The sequence below is a fragment of the Centrocercus urophasianus genome, unplaced genomic scaffold (genome assembly GCF_019232065.1).
Source record: "Centrocercus urophasianus isolate 14NV4802_14NV808 unplaced genomic scaffold, USGS_Curo_1.0 seq_17, whole genome shotgun sequence".
In the NCBI taxonomy this organism is placed as follows: Eukaryota; Metazoa; Chordata; class Aves; order Galliformes; family Phasianidae; genus Centrocercus; species Centrocercus urophasianus.
Window position 1 is genome coordinate 27262036 of NW_024884722.1, and position 20948 is coordinate 27282983.

The following is a 20948-nucleotide window of genomic DNA, read 5'->3' on the forward strand; positions in this document are numbered from 1 at the left end:
TTGCATTTTGAAATTTTCTGTGATGTCACACATCACAGTAAATTTCAAATGAGCAAGCTCTGAAAACTTCTCAGCAAAAACTGCAGACAGCCCTCTGAGATTTATAGCTTTTATCAACAAAGTTAGTTCTTAGGAAATCACAAGTGGGCTTTTAAGAATAATGCTGAAGTATGAATTGTACTACTAATCACACGAGAGCTATAAGAGAAGATGAAATAAAATTCTGGAGAAAATTTAAGGAAAATAAAGTTATGTGTTGGAAAACAGTTCTGCGTGTGTACAGTCAATTTGTAGCTCTTCTTTAAACTGTTTTCTCTATGTTGACAGGCTCAACCAGTTCCAGAGGAAATTGTTAAGAAAATCCTTGGAAACAAGGCAACTTTCAGTCCCATTGTCACAGTGGAGCCAAGAAGAAGAAAATTTCATAAGCCAATAACCATGACAATTCCTGTGCCACCTCCATCAGGAGAAGGTGTAACCAATGGGTACAAAGGAGACACGACACCCAGCCTTCGACTTTTATGTAGCATTACAGGTTAGAGAAAATCATGCTCTTTGAAAAGCTTTCTGTGGCAACAGTGCCTCTGTACCCACTCATATAGCTGTATAAGTTGTTCCTTCCAGTAACAGGAAGTTGGTTGGTCCAGTAGATTTCAGATCAGTTCCTCTGGGCAAAGCCAGCTCAGGTCACCTGAAAGCCTCTCACTTTTTCCCTGGGCCTTTAGTCTTGTCTCATGCTGTTTTAAAAGAACTCTGGACAACAGATAATAAATACTCCTTTATATTTAGCTAGTACAAAGAATTTCAACCTGGCTATTACATATAGTTATCAATAAATTAGTTTGCCGAAGTAATTCTGCTTAGCTGATATCAAAGGGAGACTTTCACTATTGACTGTAGGGAATGTACCTTTCTGACATCACACCATTTCCTGGTATTTAACATACGTTAAATCTGTAACATGTAGTTTACCTGTTGGAAAACATGATAGTCTGTGCAGTCATTTGCTGTGTGAAGCAAAGTATTTTGACTGAAATGTTCTACATAGTCTGCATTTGCTTGATGTTTGAAAGAAAATATCTCTATGGTTTATAGATGGTGTATATGGTTTATGGTTTATACATATGGTTTATGTATATATATGTACACAGGAGGTACTTCACCTGCGCAGTGGGAGGACATCACAGGCACAACTCCTCTGACGTTTTCTAATGACTGTGTCTCCTTCACAACCAATGTTTCAGCCAGGTAAGGTAGCAGAATTTGTCAAATGCTGCCAGAGAATAGTGTTCTGTGATTAACAGTGTGCATTGTTGTGAGAAAGGAAGGGAAGGGGTTATTTATGATGGTGGTGGGTTTGTTTTTTTTCCGCTTTCACTAAGACTTTTACAAGACTGATGAAGCGATAATGAACCAGATGCTTCTTTGTCACTGTGTATCAGCATGCCAGGCACTTAAGGTTGCACATGAAGTTTTGTCTTGGCCTTTTCTGCTGGGAGCTGTCTCCTGGCAGTCACACATGCTGTTTTGCTAAAGGTTGCAGTGCCACACATGGGTTTGTTTTTCTGCAAACAGCAACAGAAGAGGAAAGTTTTAAATGGTCGTTCAGTAAAAGAATATGGAGGACTCATAGAAGTATATTTTCTTAAAATGCAGAAGGGGTTCAGTTTCTGGTCCTTGGCTTTTAAGTTGAAGATGATGTGAAATTACTTTCACAAAAATATCATTTGTGGGGAAAAAAAAAAATCAAAGTTTTAAATGAATTGCAATGGACGTAGTGGATTTGCATGATGTCTGGAGACATTCAGTACAAATCACACATCCTGGGGGAGAAAATTTGTATGCCAGGTAAAGAGTTTATCATTTGGTGCATGGCATTTGCATGTACAAGGAGCTTTATAGAGGGAGCAAATGGCTGAACAAACCGAATGCGTTAGGACTGTAATATTGAAGGAAGACTTGTATGAACTACGGATGAAAATATTTCTGAGTTTTATCAAAATTGTTACCAAGCTCTTAATCTTGCAAGGAGGAAATTATAGTATAATATCTCTTTGAGAAACTGAACTAAGGGCTTATTTGGAGTCAGTCTAGGTGGGAAATATGATTTTGTTGTATGTATGTGTTATCAAAGCAGCTGTTTAGGCAAAGATTTCCTAACAATCAAATTTACAGTGAAGCGCCAGCAAGTTACAATATACATAGCATATGGTCACAAAAAATATGCTGTTTGCACAGTTTTGCCTCACAAAAACAGTTTACATAGAAAGGGACAAGTACAAATATCAACCTTTCACTGCTAGGTGTTCACATTTTTGAATGTTTAAGGCTCTATTGAAAACAGAAGAAAAATCACAGCTCTGGGATACCTGAAGAGACAGTACACATGCCAAGCAGACAAAAAAAATCATAGGTCATGCTTTCTTTTTAAAGGCTTATGTTTGAACATAATAAAGAGTTAATTTAACAATTTCCTGTTTCCCATTCAGATTTTGGCTTGCAGACTGCCATCAAGTACTAGAGACTGTTGGGCTGGCAACGCAGCTTTACAGAGAATTAATATGTGTTCCTTACATGGCAAAGTTTGTTATATTTGCCAAAATGAATGACCCTGTAGAATCCAATTTGCGTTGCTTCTGCATGACTGATGACAAAGTGGACAAAACTTTGGAGCAACAGGAGAATTTTGAAGAAGTTGCAAGAAGCAAAGACATTGAGGTATATTTCTTACAGCTGGTTTCCTCCTTATGAGCAGATTGTGTGTTTTCCAAATGGCAGTAGATCCTACAAAAGCCACTGTAAACTCAGTTAAATAAAGGTTCACAGCAAGACTATGTCAAAAAAATTATTGAGATGATATCAAGAGAGAATAAGTAGAGAAAGCATGAGGGTGTGCCCTCATGGATGGATGCTAGTCTGTGGTGGGTTTTGCACCTGTTGTATCAAGTATCTTAAGGTTTTGAAGAAAATTGACCTTCAGTTCTTTCTCACCAATCTCACAGACATGCTTTTCAGGTAGAGCTGGTCTGTGGTGAATACTTTGGCAACAACACAGTGTCTCTTGAAGAAAAGCTGCTCATGTAGCAGTTTCTCAAACTGCCAGCACTCAAAATACCTTGCAATAATGCTCACTGACTGTAATTTGTCATTGAATTTACTCTGAATAGGGGCTTATGCTAAACTCAGGAACTGTGGTGGGGGAAATAATGCTATATTTACTTGCATGGATCTACTATGAAAAGAGATTTTATTGACTTTTATTACTTTGATAGGTTCTGGAAGGAAAGCCTATTTACGTTGATTGCTATGGAAATCTTGCCCCTTTGACTAAAGGAGGACAGCAGCTTGTTTTTAATTTTTACGCTTTCAAAGAAAATAGACTGCCATTCTCTATCAAGGTAAAAGAAAACAAGCCAACTAAATCTGCTGAGATCTTTATTTTTTCTGTGATAACACTTTTTCAGCCAGATAGAACTAACTTACCCCAAGGGTGTGAGTGTCATTGTTTAATATGTGAATAGTGTGGAGATGGTGCTTTGCATGAAGCCACAAGAGAGTTGCTGACAGAGCTAGGACCAGAAAACCCATGATAAGGACTCTCAAACTTCTAACAAAACCATATGTGTTAGACCTCCACAGTAGCAGTGTTAGATCACAGTGTTCCAGGGACTAAGAAGAGGTGCAGCAGAACAATCCCCAAAATATGCATGCAAACTCTTCACTTCTAAATTACCATGAAAGGATGCAAGCTTTTGTTAGCCTTGTTTCTGTGAGAAAAAAATATAAACAAATAGGTTTTGAACACAAGTGCAAAACACTGCAGAGAAAAATGAAGGTGAGCTGAAAATGTAATCATTTTTATACTAGGATGTTGCTATCTGGTTGGACTCACTCAGCATCTTTTCTTACATGGATTTCAGGAGCTTGTTTCTATTCAGGAAGCTTCAGGCTGATGTAACTCATTTATGGTAATTCTTTTTTTTCTTTCTCAGAGGGAAGACCGAGCCCCAGCTCGCTAACATTAGATAGGTTCTTGTGAAAGGACACTCAGAGAAACCCTTCAGAAACCTCCCCTACATATGTGAATTACTGCAAATCACTAACATTTATTTTCTAGGTAAGAGACACCAGCCAAGAACCCTGTGGTCGATTATCATTTTTGAAAGAACCAAAGACTACCAAAGGACTGCCACAAACAGCTGTTTGCAACTTGAATATCACTTTGCCAGCACACAAAAAGGTATTTGTTAGGAAACATTGTCCTTAGAGTTGGTTTGATTTTATTTTTGCTCTTCTAGTCTTTGTCTTTTTTCTGCTAGTGATAAAGAAAACTTGTGAAATGCCAGTTGTGAGAATGCTTTGGAGTATGGTTAAGACTTTACATTTATGTTTTATTGGTTTCCTGTAGAACACTTTTAAAGTCTCTTGTTACTGTGGTGTCAAGTTCCTGTATTTTTTATGATTCTGTTTGCAGCTCATGCTTCAGCCTGCAAGTCGTAGGTTTATGCTTTCAATAATGTCACATGTTAATTTGCGGTAGATGTAAGTTTTTTTTATGTGTGTGTTGGCATTTTGGATTTGCTTTGCCTTATAAATCAGCTTGCATTTTGTGCTCCCAATCTGGTCCTTTTCATATCCTGATATTCTTTTCCCTGCTGTCCATTATAATATTCCTTGTCTCTGCAATGCATCTTGGGACCAAAAGGAAACAGAGTCAGATCAAGATGATGAGGTAATATAAACACTGTCTTCTGTTTTATTTTCTTCAGATTTAGTGAAGAACAGTAAATATGTTATAGAAAAGAAATAGCTATGGCATTGAAGTAATACTTACAGAATAACCATTTCCTCAGCATCTTATATTATGTTGCAAAACAGTTCACAAATGTAGAAAACAGGACTATATGTGATAAAAATAAACTACGTGTTGAATAACAGTAGTCTAACATTTAACTAATTTTCTTCTGAAAAAAATGGCATCATTACAAAGTAATGACCAAGGCTATTTTTGGCAAAATCACAGAGCTTACTGTGTGATTTTTAGCTCTTGGAATAATACTGCCAGTGTTTTGATAACTCACATATCTGAGAAGGTATTAAAACAATGGCCTATAGTATGGACGGCACTCTGAAAGTAATGCCTCCTATGTATTTCCATGGAAACTACAACAACTACAAAGAATACAATAACACTATTTGATAGAGCAAAACCTTGGCTACAAAACATTCTTTTTCAACACAATCATTTCCAGTAGCTATGCACATTTGACAGCAATGAACGAGAGCCCTCATGCTGCACTCATAAAAATCTGCACTAGTGGAGGTGAGCCACTGTTTCACAGCTGCTATGACAGCACTGTTGCTGGAAGGATGTTGCTCATGCAGTCCCATCTTTCATGGGCCCAAACAGGTGGAAGTCAGAAAGCACCAAATCCAGGCTATACAGTGGACATTCCAACCTAAAATGGCTATGTGCTCCATGATCTTTAAACTAACACGAGGCCTGGTGTTATTCTGTTGCAAGAGAAAGGTTGTCTTCTGGCCTGACTCTGGAAGTTTGAGCGTGCAGCTTAGTCAGTGTTGTAATATAGCAGTCAAGGTCGATGGTTTGTCTGAGTTCCACTAAATACAGAAGGATCACTTATTTCCTATTGCAAACAGTGAACATCACTTTACCCACTGAGAGCTGTGTCTTGAACTTTTTCTTCAATGGGAAATTCACGTGTTGCCACTCCGTGGACAGCTGTTTTGGGTACAGCTTGTAGTGATGACATTGCATCGTGTCACCTTCAGACTTGGATTGGTTGAATAGATCCTGACAAACTTGCATACACTATTCTTTCTCTTCCCATGTGTGTATTCATGGGACTCACTTGGCACAAGCTTTGCAATATTCTAGGTTTGCCACCATCATTTTCAATGCGTAGAAGCTGGTAAGCAGCTCTGTATGCAGTTCATTGGTTGCAGTCCACTGATCTGTGCATGTGAGGGGACCAAGACACTCTTCATTTTGTGATGTGACATCTGTAGATGGTCATCTGGGTTGGACATCAGGGGGAAATTCTTTACCCAGAGAGTGGTGAGGTACTGGAACAGGCTGCCCAGAGAGATTGTGGATGCCCCGTCCTTGGAAGTGTTCAAGGCCAGGTTGCATGGGGCCCTGGGCAGCCTGGTTCAGCACTAAACGTGGAGGTTGGTGGCCCTGCATGTGGCAGGGGGGTTGGAGCTTCATGATCCTTGAGGTCCCTTCCAACCCTGGTCATTCTGTGATTCTGTGATCTGGAATATGGCTTGCCTTTCACACTGCTGTCACCACTGTTGAAATGCACCACTCACTACCTCGCAGTGCTCACATGCACTGTTTGGTCTCCATAAATGTTCAGGAATCATTGATAAATGTGAATGGGTGCCATTGTTTCCACATGGAGGAATTCAGTGATACACCTTTGTTTCATACACACTTCGATGTTAGATGACTGCCTCTCTGCTGTCATCTGTTACAGCACAACAGAATACTGGTGGGAAGGTTCATCCTCTACTGCCGTCCCACCAACATCCATCTCTGACATCGTGAGCCAATGTAATAAAATAGGGGGCATTAGTTTCAGAGCAGACCTCTTATCTTATTTCTAAAAATAAACTAAACCATTCTAAAAAAGCAAAATAACCAAGAGCAATTCCTAGATATCGTGTATAAATATATTTTTCAAATAAACCTTAAATATTTGCAGCTTAGAAATGCCTAGTTTGCCAGAAACTGCCACATGTGATTGTCAGGAAGTTGAATGGGTTTTAGTCTAAGATGGCAGTAATTGAGATCACCTTAAGAAGGAAACCACACAAGATAGATCCCTTCATCCCTTAAACCATTTTTCTCTTCCTGGCAGAAAACAAACTTCAGCAGCCACCTGCTGACCAAAATAGAAATAAAACACTCCTTATTATGTTAAAATAATAACTCCAACTATATCACGTTGCCTCCGCAGAGTTTGATCCTGGTGAACTATTATATAGCTAAAACAAGTTTTGTTTCTAAACAATCGAGTGAGCTGATTTCTGAAGGACTTCTGATATTGAAGACATCACACTAGCAGCTATGTCACTGAATGCAGTTACTTAGGATAAAGGAGCACTTTACTAGTTAACAGTAGTAGTCTGTTTTCTAATCTGCATCTTTGCATTTTGTGCCTATTAAATAGAAAAATCCCCTTCCTTGCCTTTTTTGTCCTGAATGTATTCACTCAAAAGCCAGTGTACATCATGGTGTATGTGCTTCCAGGACAAATTAATTTGGGGAGAGATATTTGATCAAAGTTGTACTTCTCTGAATGTTCTATGTCTGCATCTGTAGTCTTTTGTGTTGATCTCCTGTTTCCAGTCAAAGGTGGTTTATTTTATAGAGAATGAAAAATATCATGCCATTTGTAGTAGTATGAAACAGTTTGCTAAGTCATGGTAGGATAACATAGTATTGAAATACAGTAAGGCAACAACGTGAACTGTGTCTGCTGTTTAAGCTCTTCTACCTTGTGAGCAGAGACATTGAGAAGGAAAGAGTCCATGGGATTGTCTCCTAGGGTTGCAGCTTCTTGCCTGCTTTCTCTAGGATGGTGGTTGTTCATAGCAAGCGCCTGCCACCTCTGATAGCCATGCTCCCTGCTCCACAACACCTGACACTCATTACATGGCAGACAGGAATGGAGATCTGCTCTGTCCATTTCTCACTGCTTGCCCAAATTTGCCTCCAGCATACCATCCTGAAGCTGAGTGGAGGCATCAGTTTTCCTTTGTGGGGATGTGTACTGCAGGATGTCCTGTCGTGCTGGGGTTTGATGATGTTTTGTATGGGGGATGGTACCAAACAGCATTATGTTTTGTTGCAGATGGAGAAAGCCGACCGGCGTCAGAACTTTGTCTCCCTTGCTTTACGTAAGCGCTACAGCTATCTGACTGAGCCTGGAATGAGTGAGTTGCTCTTACCAAATACTAAACCATATATACGTGATTTTTCAGAAGAAGAGACATTTTTTCTATAAACGTTGTATTTGGTGTCACTTTGGAGAAAAAGCAAATGGGAAGGAAAAAAAAAACAAAACAGCTATCTAAAGCAAAACTGTTGGATGGTCTGTGAAATTTTGTGTTGTGAGAGCTTGAAGAATCCTGACTGGCAAATGGCATGCACTAATTAAGTAAAAACATAATATATTTTTTAAGTACCATGTAGCTCCAGACAAATAGGATTACAGATTGCTTTCACAAGGAGTCTGTTCCTCTTCCCTTAAGGATGTTAGACTAGCTGCTATACCTTCGTTTTGCAGAAGGGAGTGATATGCAAAAGTTCAGCAAGACTGGAGAATGACATTTAGATAAACACTTAAATGTTTAGATGCTTAGCCAAAACAGACTCTCACATATTTTGTATCTTCCTCCTCTTTCTTGTCCTCTTCCCTTGTTCCTTTGTTCCCTGCAGATGCTTTCTATTCTTTGGCACCACATGTTGCTTCCTCTTAGATTTGTTCCCCTTCACTAGACCTGTGTCATTGCTTTCCTTCCTCATTAAATACAATGTATTTGGCTTACCTTTTATTCCTTCACCTTTCTTGCCTGAGGTTGACGGCTGTTGTTCCCCATTGCCAGACTTTTTCTTATCTGTTTTCTGCCTCATAACTTCTCAGTTGCTACCCTGCAACAGACCCTTTGGTATAATTCCAAAATCCATAGACAAGCTTCATCGAGTCTTGAGAGTTTCCACTGGAAGGCTGCTGTTTAATTGCCCTATAAGATCTGTGGCTTCTTTGGATCAGATGTGCTCCAGAATGTATTACACTTCTCAGACCTGGAAGAAGACCTCAAGCATATAACATCTGAAGAAGCTATCAGATCTACGAGACTTCTTGATGGTATCGTCATCAGGTATCGTCAAAGGCTTGCTGGGAACTGAGACTACCGGAAGAGAGGTTGTAGTGAGCTGGGGGGGCTTCTTCTCTCACATAACTGGTGACAGGACTCGAGGGAATGGTTTCAAGCTGCACCAGGGGACTTTAGGAAACTCTGCTACTTCTCTGAAAGAGCTGTCAGGCACTGGAATGGGCTGCCCAGGGAGGTGGTGGAGTCACCGACCCTGGAGGTGTTCAAGGAACGTTTGGATGTTGTGTTGAGGGACTCGGTTTAGTGAGAACTATTGGTGATGTTTGGACTGGGTGATCTTGTAGGTCTTTTCCAACCTTGGTGATTCTATGATTCTGTGGAAAGGGAGCTGCTTCAAATAAGTTTGATGCTTGTGTGTACTGCTTACAATTTGTTTTTCAGGCCTCATTGGGGGACAAAAGAAAAAAAAAGTTTTAAACTATTTAAAATTTATTCACCAAAGGTTCATTAAGTCTCATTTGCAAAAAGTGGAAGAAAAAAACAAATCCAGTTAATGGGCTTTATTCTAAGAAAACTTACGTTAGGGCATAGTAGAAGTCCTTGACCATTCTTTAACTACTCTATCCCATGAGGCAGTGGTTTCTACTTGTGGTGGTGAGCTACTCAAAGAGCATGCAAAAATTATTGTATGTGCCAGGAAGGATGGCAGGCAGTGGTTTGGCCAACAACCTGAGTACCACCTCGTGTGCACACAGTTTGCAGTTGTTGGCTGCCACCATCACCACCAACATGATGCTGCTGGGAGATGATGCAGGTTTAGAGGCACAGTTCTTCTAGAGCATGCTGCCCAACAGAGCCAGTGAGGCTGCTGTGGCTGCTTTACTCCACAGAGCATTTGCTTCACTGGTGGAGGTGTGTGTGTAACTTCTGCCTCTTTCCAGCAAATGTGATGGCACAACTCTTCAGTTTTGGTAGCAGTGCAGGCTGGGCTGTTTTTCTCTCACAAGTTCAGGCATGCACACACACACAACTTTTTTTTTTGCTCTGCTTGTGTTGGTGCCAGTGTAGGGGCAGAAGAGAGCAAGGAAGGTGAGGTAGTCTCCTGCCTACCTCTTCTTATCCCTCCTCAGGGAGGAGAGGTCAGAGGGGCTTCTCTGTTCTCCCCAGCAGTGAGATTTCCCACTGAAAAGGACAGCTGTGGTGGGTTAACCCTGCCCAGTGCTGACTGCTTGCAGCTGTAGAGGAGCAGGACTGCTCCAGCAGGAGCTGGGGGCATTTGCATGCTGAAGTTCACTCAGTGCTTTCAGTTACCAGCTGCAAGCAAATGCAGTTTGCTGTACAGAAGGTAGTAATGTGTTTTCCGATAGCCTCGGATACAGAGGAATGGATACTGCTAAGGCCAGCAGTGTCCAGTAGCTAAACTAAATTTTAACTAAAAAAGGCTGTTCTGATTTGAAAACTACACTCTTTAGAATCATACCCTACTCTGAAGTCTGGAATGATTGTGGGGATTGCTTTGCTATTTCAGAACAGTAAAACTGCCTCGTTTTCCTGCTACTTTGACTTGTGTCAGAACTGCACACATTTGTAAATTAGTCCTTTTTGTTTGTATCAGTTCTTCTCAGCTGCTGTACAGAGTACCAAAAAAGCATCTTATATGTGTCTGACTTTGTGATTTAGGGATAAAGAGCAGTTAAGAGGATGGTTTGCTGGTTTGATTACTGTACAAACCAGTTGTGGCAGAATTGCTCAACACAGCACAGTGGGGTCCCTCTAAAGACATTTCCAAACTGAAACTGCTGAACAAGTTGTTTTGATGTTGGTTATTTTTTCAATGATTTGGGGGGTTATTTTTTGGACTTGGGGCAGTATGAACTTCTGGTGAGTGTCAGCAGGTGCTGCTAATTAATCTTCACAATGAAGTCTAATTAATTTAATGGAATACAAAGTGTTTTCTTCTTCGGGGGAAAGAAAAAGGTATGTATGTGCTTCAAAATAAATTTGTGAGGAGGATGGGAAAATTAAACATTTCTAGAAATAGGCTGTGCCAGTCAGGCCTAGTATTCAAGCTCTCTTCAACCTAAATGTTCTAATATTGCCACATCACCAGCCATCCACATTGCTTTCTGAGTTTCATCTGGCTTTTGTAGGACCAGCATGTTTTTCCTTGCAGGATATGGACCTGTGGTATATTGAACACTTATTTACAATTCTGTAATTGTGTGTGTTTTAACAGTTTAGTATTAGCCTTATTAAGTTTCTTTCATGTAAGTTACTGTCTATAAGACAGACCAAGTAAGTTTGACAAATTATTACTTCAGAGAAAGGTTTGTTGAATAAGTTATTTGGATATTTCAGCTCAGTTTCTAACTCAACTTTAAACTGAGGAGTTTAAAAAAAAAAAGAAAAAAAAGACCCTTTAATTCACTTTCAATGTCAACTCTCTAAATGTTATCATTGTATCAGAGGATATGTATTGGGATTCCCAGAAATGCTGTCTTCTGGCATGAGTACCTCCCATGATGCAAAATGTGGTTGATGATGATTTTGTTTGAAATGCCTATGAATAAGCTGAGTGTTCTGGGGGATGGTAACAGTTGACAGGTTTGTCCTTGCCAGGAAGTTTTTTGCATAACATATTGTTCTTTGACTGCTTTTCTAATGTTACCTTTTGAGAAATTGAAAGTTGAACAGGTCTGTCTGAGCTGATGCAAGAAATCTCCTCAAAAGGTACCAAGACACTACATCTTGTAGAAAAAGTGTACTCTTCTTTTAATGGCCACTTGTGAAATGATATTTTTAAGATTTACATATTTGTGCTTATCCAGCATAAAAATTTATTAATGTGTGCTTGTTTTGACATGATACATTGTGCATGAACGAAAACTGATTCAGTTGCTTTGCTTGCTCACGTTTATCATATATCATACTTTCTGTATTTGATGTATGACATATGCTTCTTAAATCATTTCATGTAAAGTTTTACTTTAGTTTTACTTATTTTTTTTCCAAACAAAAGGAATATCGCATGAAAAACAAATGCAAACATTCCTTTTCTTTTTTTTTTTTTTAATTATTTTATAAAATATTGACTCAGAAAAGCTCTTGCTCTTATTGGCTTTGTGAGTGTGAAGCATATCCGAATTATGCATGGGAGATACAGATTTGAATTTTATTCCAGTTGCTTCACAGTTTGCACATTAATTGCCTGTCACTTAAAGGAATTTTGGGTTCTGCATGAAATAGTTCTGACTGGTTTAAAAAAAAAAAAAAGATTTTAGTAATGTAATGTCATTTTACATAAGCTTATGTTTTGTATAGGTTCAATATCTGAATAGAACAACACCATCAACAAAAATTATTAATAGGATAATTCTAATAGTTGTGCAAATTAAGCATACATAAACAGGCAAAAGAGCACTGATACGAGTATTTCAGAATTAGCACGTCAGAAAGTCAATAGGAAGTAAGAGAAGAATTTTCATGTGGTTTTTATTTTTACCTTATGGATTCCTTCTTTGTGTTTTCTGGTCTTCACTTTTTGCAGACTCAATTGCTATGTCTTTCTGTCTTTCATTTCATGTTACTTTTTGTTTTGGACCAATCGTCAGTGTATGGCTCCATTCATATTTATTTCCTTTTTAAATCTTCTTTTGCCTCCTTCATCCTAACTCATGCGAACAATTGTACTTGCTTTTTGTAATATTACAACGTTTACTGACCGATTTTCTTCTCTGGTCTCTCTGTTTTCCAATCATTTTTGTTGATTTTATGTTTGATTTTAATTTAACAATTTAAGAAACAGTTGAACGGAGTGCAGGAGCAACAAGATCCCTACCTGCTACTTACTCATACAAGCCATTCTTTTCAACACGGCCATATCAGTCATGGACAACAGCTCCAATTACAGTGCCTGGGCAAACCAAATCAGGCTTCACTTCCTTATCAAGCTCTTCCTCTAACACTCCTACAGCTTCCCCATTAAAATCAATATGGTCTGTTTCTTCTGCTTCTCCAATCAAATCCACATTAGGAGCTTCTACCACATCATCAGTTAAATCTGTTAGTGATGTAGCATCTCCGATTAGATCATTTCGGACAATCTCCTCACCAATAAAAACTGTGGTTTCGCAGCCTCCGTACAATATGCAGGTTACTTCAGGTTCTTTCGTCAGAGCTCCCGCAGTAACAGAAGCTGCTAGCCTAAAAGGGCTGGCATCCACTACCACATTCCCCACTCGGACATCTCCTGTGACTACAGCAGGGTCTCTCTTGGAGAGATCATCCATAACCATGACGCCTCCAGCATCCCCCAAATCCAACATTAACATGTACTCTTCGAGTTTGCCTCTTAAATCGGTCATCACATCAGCATCCTCACTATTATCGTCCCCTCTAAAGTCAGTGGTGTCACCTGCTAAGTCAGCAGTTGATGCTGTTTCATCCTCTAAGGTCATGATGGCCTCGTCTCTCTCGTCGCCAGCAAAACATGTAGCTGGGCACACAGATGTACCATTACTTAATGGGTCTGTGTCACCGCTGAAATACCCGTCTTCTTCCAACTTAATAAATGGATCCAAAGCTGCAGCTGTTTTCCAAGACAAGATTGCTGCAGCTGCACATTCTGCAAGTTGTGCTGCTAGCGCAGTTGCTGACACAGCTGAGAGAGTGTTTTCAACTGCTTCAACAATGTCATTTTCTCCACTCAGGTCATTTGTGTCTTCAGCACCATCAGCTTTCCAGTCAATAAGAACTCCTCCTGCAGGTGCTTTGTATACAGCCCTTGGGTCAATATCAGCAACTACCTCATCTGTAACTTCATCAACAATAACAGTGCCGGTATATTCTGTAGTCAATGTTTTGTCTGAACCAGCATTAAAGAAGCTCCCAGAGTCATCTCCGCTTACAAAATCAGCTGCTGCGTTACTGTCACCTATTAAAACATTGACTACAGAGGCACGCACGCAACCTCCCTTTAATCGAACTTCATCTCCAATAAAATCATCCTTGTTCTTAGCACCCTCTGCTCTCAAATTGTCCACGCCATCTTCTTTATCCTCCAGTCAGGAGATACTGAAAGATGTTGCTGAAATGAAAGAGGATCTAATAAGAATGACTGCAATATTGCAGACAGATGTCACAGAGGACAAACCGTTCCATCCTGAGATACCAAAAGAGGGTAGAATCGATGATGAAGAGCCTTTTAAAATTGTTGAGAAAGTGAAAGAGGACTTAGTAAAAGTTAGTGAGATTCTGAAAAAAGATGTATGTTTAGAAAGTAAAGGGTCTGCTAAAGTATCTAAAAGCGATCAAGGACATGTCTCTGAGGATGACTGGGTAGAGTTCAGTGCAGAGGAGATTGATGAAGCAAGACAGCAAGCTTTGACAAGCCCTCCTATGTCTGTTCCAGAGAAGGCACAAATTAAAGCTAAAACTGTGTCGGAAAAGGATTATAACTTATCAAAAGTTATTGATTACTTAGCAAATGATATCGGTAGCAGTTCATTAACAAACATAAAGTACAAGTTTGAAGAGGGGAAAAAAGAAGGTGAAGAGAGACAAAAACGCATTTTAAAGCCAGCTATTGCTTTGCAGGAACACAAACTCAAAATGCCTCCTGCCTCCATGAGGCCTTCAACATCAGAAAAGGAGTTATGTAAAATTGCGGATTCCTTTTTTGGAGCAGATACAATTTTAGAGTCTCCGGATGACTTTTCTCAACACGATCAAGACAAAAGTCCTTTATCTGACAGTGGCTTTGAAACAAGGAGTGAAAAAACACCTTCTGCCCCTCAAAGCGCTGAAAGCACAGGGCCAAAACCACTTTTCCATGATGTACCCATCCCTCCCGTCATTACAGAAACAAGAACTGAGGTAGTTCATGTTATCCGTAGCTACGAACCATCATCTGAAGAAATTCCAGAGCAGAAAACAGAAGAACTACCGGCCGCAAAGCCTGCTCCTGCTTTCATGGAGCTGGAGCAAAAGCCTGCCGGGTCTATTAAAGAGAAGGTTAAAGCATTTCAAATGAAAGCTAGCAGCAGTGAGGAAGATGACCATAAGTGTGTCCTTAGCAAAGGTGTCCGAGTAAAAGAAGAAACTCACATCACTACGACAACTAGGATGGTTTATCACAAACCTCCATGCACTGAAAGCACATCGGAAAGAATTGAGGAAACTATGTCTGTTCATGACATAATGAAAGCCTTTCAGTCTGGACGTGACCCTTCCAAAGAACTGGCAGGTCTGTTTGAACATAAATCATCAGTAACAGCCGATGTTAGCAAGTCTGCTGAAACTTCACCACAACATGCAGAGAAGGACAGCAAAATGAAACCCAAACTGGAGCGAATAATAGAGGTCCATATTGAAAAAGGTAATCAGGCTGAACCTACTGAAGTGATTATTAGAGAAACAAAAAAGCATCCAGAAAAAGAAATGTATGTGTATCAGAAAGACTTACCTCGGGGAGATATTAACTTAAAAGAGTTGGAAAAACATGATGCTTTTCCTTGTTCAGATGAACAAGGTCAGCAAGAAGAAGAGGAGCTCACAGCCGAAGAGTCACTTCCTTCTTATCTGGAATCCTCTAGAGTTAACACTCCCGTGTCCCAGGAAGAAGACAGTCGCCCTAGTTCTGCTCAACTCATGTCTGATGACTCTTACAAAACACTGAAGCTTTTGAGTCAGCACTCAATAGAATACCATGATGATGAGTTGTCAGAACTAAGAGGGGAGTCTTACAGGTTTGCTGAGAAAATGCTTCTTTCAGAAAAGCTAGATGTTTCTCAGTCTGATACTGAGGAGTCAGTTACTGATGCTCTACCCCTTAGTGCAGAGTTACAGGGGTCTGATAAACGATGCAGAGAAAAAGTAGCTACTGCCCCTAAAAAAGAGATTCTCTCCAAAATCTATAAAGATGTATCTGAAAATGGTGTGGGTAAAATGTCTAAAGATGATCATTATGATAAAGTGACAGTATTACACTACACTGGAGATGTTAGTAGTCCAAAGCATGCAATGTGGATGCGCTTTACTGAGGACAGATTAGACAGAGGTAGAGAAAAGTTGATATATGAAGACAGGGTGGACAGGACTGTTAAGGAGGCAGAAGAAAAACTGACTGAAGTATCACAGTTTTTTCGGGATAAAACAGAGAAGTTGAATGATGAGCTACAGTCTCCAGAGAAAAAACAGCATAAAAAAAATGGCAAAGAAATACATTCTAGTCAGAGCTCTGCCAGCAGCAGCCCTGAGAAGGTTCTACTCTCTGAATTATCAGCGTCTGGTGATGACTGGAGTAAAGCAAAACAGCATGCACGTGATGGCAAATGCTTTCCCAAAGTGGATGAAAGAAAAGTGTCCAGTTTGCCCAGCAGTCCTGAGAAAAGGATATTTGTGCAACCAGCAGAGGACTCTAAGCAAACTATGGAACACAAAAGAAGTGCTCAGCAGACTGGAGTGCCTGAGGTTTCACAGGCTGGATTTCAGCTGAAGCAATCAAAACTCAGTTCTATTAGGCTGAAGTTTGAACAAAGCATAAGTCCAAAGAGTAAGGACCCAACTCAAGAGGAAAAAAAACTGGACAGTCAGTCCAAAATTCCGGTAAAGAAGTTGCAAGAAAGTAAGTTACCGGTTTACCAGTTTTATTCTAGAGAGAAACACGCAAAGCAAGTCGAGCTCATTGATGGAAGTGCAGCTTTACAGAAAGAGGTGAAAATACAGGAAGATTTTGTCCCAGGTAAAGGAAAAGCTATAGAAGAATTTTGTGCTTCAGACACACAAAAGCAAAGAACTGAAGCAAGTGTGCCAGAGTACTTTTCAGAATCACAGACAAAAGACCTGGTGTATGGCTCAGACTCAACGGCAAAGGGACACTGGGACAAAAAAATCTATAGGACTTGGGAAAGTCCTGGAACTTCTAATCATAAAACACAAAAAGAGAAGCTTTCACATGTGCTGATTCCAGATACAGTAAAGGAAAACCACGTTGATCATGTTGAAGCTGACAAAAAAACTGAATTTATTACTCTGACAGAGCACAAACTGGCAGCAAATGGCATTCATTCAGAAGAAGTGAAAGAAATGACTGTAAAATCTCCCTCAAAAAAGGTTTTATACAGAGAATTTGTTGTCAGGGAGGGGGAACGTAACGGTGAAATAGCTGATAAAATATCCAGAAGGAAAGAAGAAATTGCTGTGTCCCATATTCCAGTAAGGATTGCTGAGGAGAAGAGAACTGTGCTTGATGGTGTTTATCAACTTTCAGCTAAAGTATCCCAGTCAGCTGTGATTAAGGAGAAAGTTGAGAGGCAGATAGGTTATATGGAAGATGATCAAGTAAAGCATTCAGAAATTAGAAGAGTTACCAAGCAGCAGAGCTTGATAGGTCTAAGTCCTCCTGTTGAGGAAACTGAGATATCCCCTAGCAAATCACCAGATTCTCTAGAATTTAGTCCAGGAAAGGAATCTCCTTCGAATGAGTTAGTTGACCCTGGTGCCAGTGATTACTTGGATAAAGTTGCACCATTAGTAAGTACAGAGGGAGTGAAAGAAATTAAGACCTTACCGGTTTATGTCAGTTTTGTTCAAGTAGGAAAGCAATATGAGAAAGAGGTGCAACAAGGAAGTATTAAAAAAATTGTCAGTCAGGAAAGTAAGACAGTGCAAGAGACAAGGGGGACCTTTTACACAGCTAGACAGCAAAAGCAACCTCCCTCTCCACAAGGTAGTCCAGAAGATGATACGCTAGAACAGGTGTCCTTTATTGATAGCTCTGGCAAAAGCCCTTTAACACCAGAAACACCAAGTTCAGAGGAAGTGAGTTATGAGTTTACATCTAAAACACCCGACTCACTAATAGCATATATCCCAGGCAAACCCAGTCCTATACCTGAGGTTTCTGAGGAATCAGAGGAGGAAGCAGAGGCTAAGTCAACCTCTGTGAAACAGGCAGTAGTTGAGGAACCACAGACTGACAAATCATTACCTAACCATATAAATAAGGACTCTAACAAAAGACCGAAAGGTAACAGAGTTGCCTACATTGAATTCCCACCTCCTCCACCACTGGATGCAGATCAAGCCGAGTCAGAAAAGAAGCCTCAGTGTTCCACTGAGAGTGAAATGGAGATGACAGAAGTGAACCTGCAGGATGAACATGACAAATGTCAACTGGCTGAGCCAGTTATAAGAGTACAGCCACCGTCTCCTGTGCCGCCGGGAGCAGATGTCAGTGACTCCAGTGATGATGAATCTCTCTATCAACCTGTTCCGCTTAAAAAGTACACGTTCAAACTGAAAGAACTAGAAGATGACCAGAAAGAAAGCTCAAAACCCAGAACCCCTGAAAAGATTGAGAAACAGAAAGAGTTAGGACACCCCACTTCTGGGAAACCTAGTGAGTTTGACGTTGGGCTTGATTCACCCCAGAATGATGTAGTGCAAAATGGGAATAATAATGACCAGTCTGTCACAGAGTGTTCCATAGCAACCACTGCAGAATTCTCCCATGATACCGATGCGACTGAGATTGACTCTCTTGACGGTTATGATTTGCAAGATGAAGATGATGGTTTAACTGAGAGTGATTCTAAACTTGCAGGTCCGGCAGTTGAAACCAAAAAGGACGTATGGACTACAGAAGGTATTCTAAAGCAGACTGATCGCTGCTTTAGCCAGAGTAAACTTGAAGTCATTGAGGAGGAAGGGAAGGTAGGCCCTGAAGAAGACAAGGTGCCTTCAAAGGGTCCAGCTTCTGAAAAGGCCGGAGATAAAAGCGAGCAGAAGTCAGGGGCGCAGTTTTTCACTTTGGAAGGCAGACACCCTGACAGGACTGTGTTTCCCGATTCATATTTCAGTTACAAAGTAGATGAAGAATTTGCAACGCCTTTCAAAACTGTGGCCACTAAGAGTCTAGATTTTGACCCATGGTCCAATAACCGAGGTGACGACGAAGTGTTTGAGACTAAATCAAGGGATGATGAGGCAAAGCCATTTGGTCTGGCAGTGGAAGACAGATCTCAAGCAACAACACCTGATACAACTCCAGCCAGAACTCCAACAGATGAGAGTACGCCAACTAGCGAGCCCAACCCCTTCCCATTTCATGAAGGGAAGATGTTTGAGATGACTCGCAGTGGTGCAATTGACATGAGCAAGAGGGATTTTGTTGAAGAAAGACTCCAATTTTTTCAGATTGGTGAGCATACTTCTGAAGGGAAGTCAGGGGACAAGGGGGAAGGGGATAAAAGTACAGTCACTGCCATCACACAGCCACAGGCAGGGGACAACACTGTAGAAACAAACCTAGAGAGACCAGTAGAATCACCAGCAGTTGAACATAAGCCCATCATCCAGGCCAGTGGAGATTGCATGGAACAAACACTTGGTAGTAACTCACTGGAAAAATCATCGGCAGCGGTAAATGCTTCTAAAGTTGATCCCAAATTGCGCACGCCAATTAAAATGGGAATTTCTGCTTCCACCATGACTCTGAAGAAAGATGGTCCTGGCGAAGTGACAGATAAGATAGAAGCTGTGATGCCAAGTGGTCAGGGATTAGAAAATGAAACTGTAGCAGTGATTGCGAGTTCAGCTTCTAGCGAGACAAGCTGTAGGCAAACAGAAAACACTGAGTTTCCAAAAGATAATTTTAATAACAACAACAATTTGGATTCATCTGCAGTCTCTACAGATGATATTACCTCTAATGTAGTGCTAGAAGAACATTCGGAACCAAAATGTTCCCTGCAGAAAGCTAACCCAGCAAAAAGCACTTCAGGAAAAGGTACAGGGACAACACAAGGACAAAGAGTAAGAGAGAAACAAAAAGCACATGGAGAGCAGCAGAAGTCAACAGAGTTGGTAGGGGCTAGAGGAAAATCAAAACTTCCTGTAAAGGCCAGCTCAGTAAAAGAAGTCTTGCCGCAAAATAATCTCCAAAGCAACACAGGGAGTAAAGTGAGACAGGCTAGTAAGCCTGACAAAGCAAAACAAGATAATGCTCCTCCCTGTCTAGAAGGAAGGTCTAGGATTCCTGTAAAAAATACACGTAGGAGTAATTTATCTAGAAAACCTCCAGCCCTACCAAAGCAAGAGCAGGTAGAGAAAGAAAAAACAAAACAGCTTCCTTCTAAATTACCAGTAAAGGTAAGATCTACCTCCGTCACAATGACAACAGTTAAAGTAAAAAAAAATCAGCTTAGGGAGGTGTGTAAACATTCAATTGAATATTTTAAGGGAATTAGTGGTGAGACATTAAAGCTTGTGGATCGTCTATCTGATGAAGAGAAAAAGATGCAGTCAGAGGTCTCTGACGATGAAGAAGACAGTACATCAAGGAACACATCACTGTCAGAAGCTACTCAAGTGTACCTGCCTTCCATTACATCGAAGTCTGCTAGAGATATGAGAACAGAGGCAGCATCTATAAAATCAAAGAGTGAAAAAGCCGACAGTGAGAGGAGGAGGAGTAAGAGGACTGGTGAGAATGAAGGCAGTCAGGTTTCTGGAGCTCTCATGGCTCACCTCGTGGAGATCAAGCCTAGTTTGTAAAACTTTCAACTTGTTGATCCTAGTGCATGAACTGTTGTGATTGCCTGTGAAGTGACTTAACCGTAGTTTTCATTCTGTCATTGTCATCTGTATGTGCTGTCTTATACTCTTCTTTCTTCCTTTAAACAAATCCTGTACTGTAGAAAGCTAGTGAAGCATGCCAAAGACATTGATGTAACTTAGAAATTGAAAGATTTATTTTGTGACAGCAAATTTGTTCTGTCAAAGTAGAGAAAATAGATGTTAATTTGGTCTTGGTGGTTTCCACCAGTAATTAAACAACTTGTGTACAGTCTAACAGCTAGATTGTCAGCATGTTTGATTTCATTACACAACATCATGTAGTTTGACATTCGGCTTTACACAGGTGAAAAAAAAAATTTGCTTTGTAGGTTATTAGGACACACAACCATTCTAGTAAACAATATAAGCACCGGCAACTTAGTCGAATTCCAGCTATAACTTATAAGAAACTATTGTCCGGTATTGTGTTTTTTTGTGCAAAACTCTTTTAATCAAGAAAT

General features: G+C 40.3%; 1 protein-coding gene across 8 annotated transcripts in view; it reads left to right on the top strand.

The window, feature by feature from the left end:
* Positions 1-20948, top strand: part of ANK3 (ankyrin 3) — a 344064-nt gene that overhangs the window by 298855 nt on the left and 24261 nt on the right. For 7 of the 8 annotated variants that reach the window (XM_042817684.1, XM_042817681.1, XM_042817682.1 and 4 more), the window contains 6 exons: positions 328-535; positions 1152-1248; positions 2490-2718; positions 3273-3398; positions 4118-4240; positions 7884-7965. In XM_042817684.1, coding sequence (XP_042673618.1) covers positions 328-535; positions 1152-1248; positions 2490-2718; positions 3273-3398; positions 4118-4240; positions 7884-7965 — 865 coding nt within the window. Of the gene's footprint in view, positions 1-327; positions 536-1151; positions 1249-2489; positions 2719-3272; positions 3399-4117; positions 4241-7883; positions 7966-12673; positions 20354-20948 lie in introns of all 8 variants that reach the window. The other variant, XM_042817687.1, reaches the window with a different exon arrangement.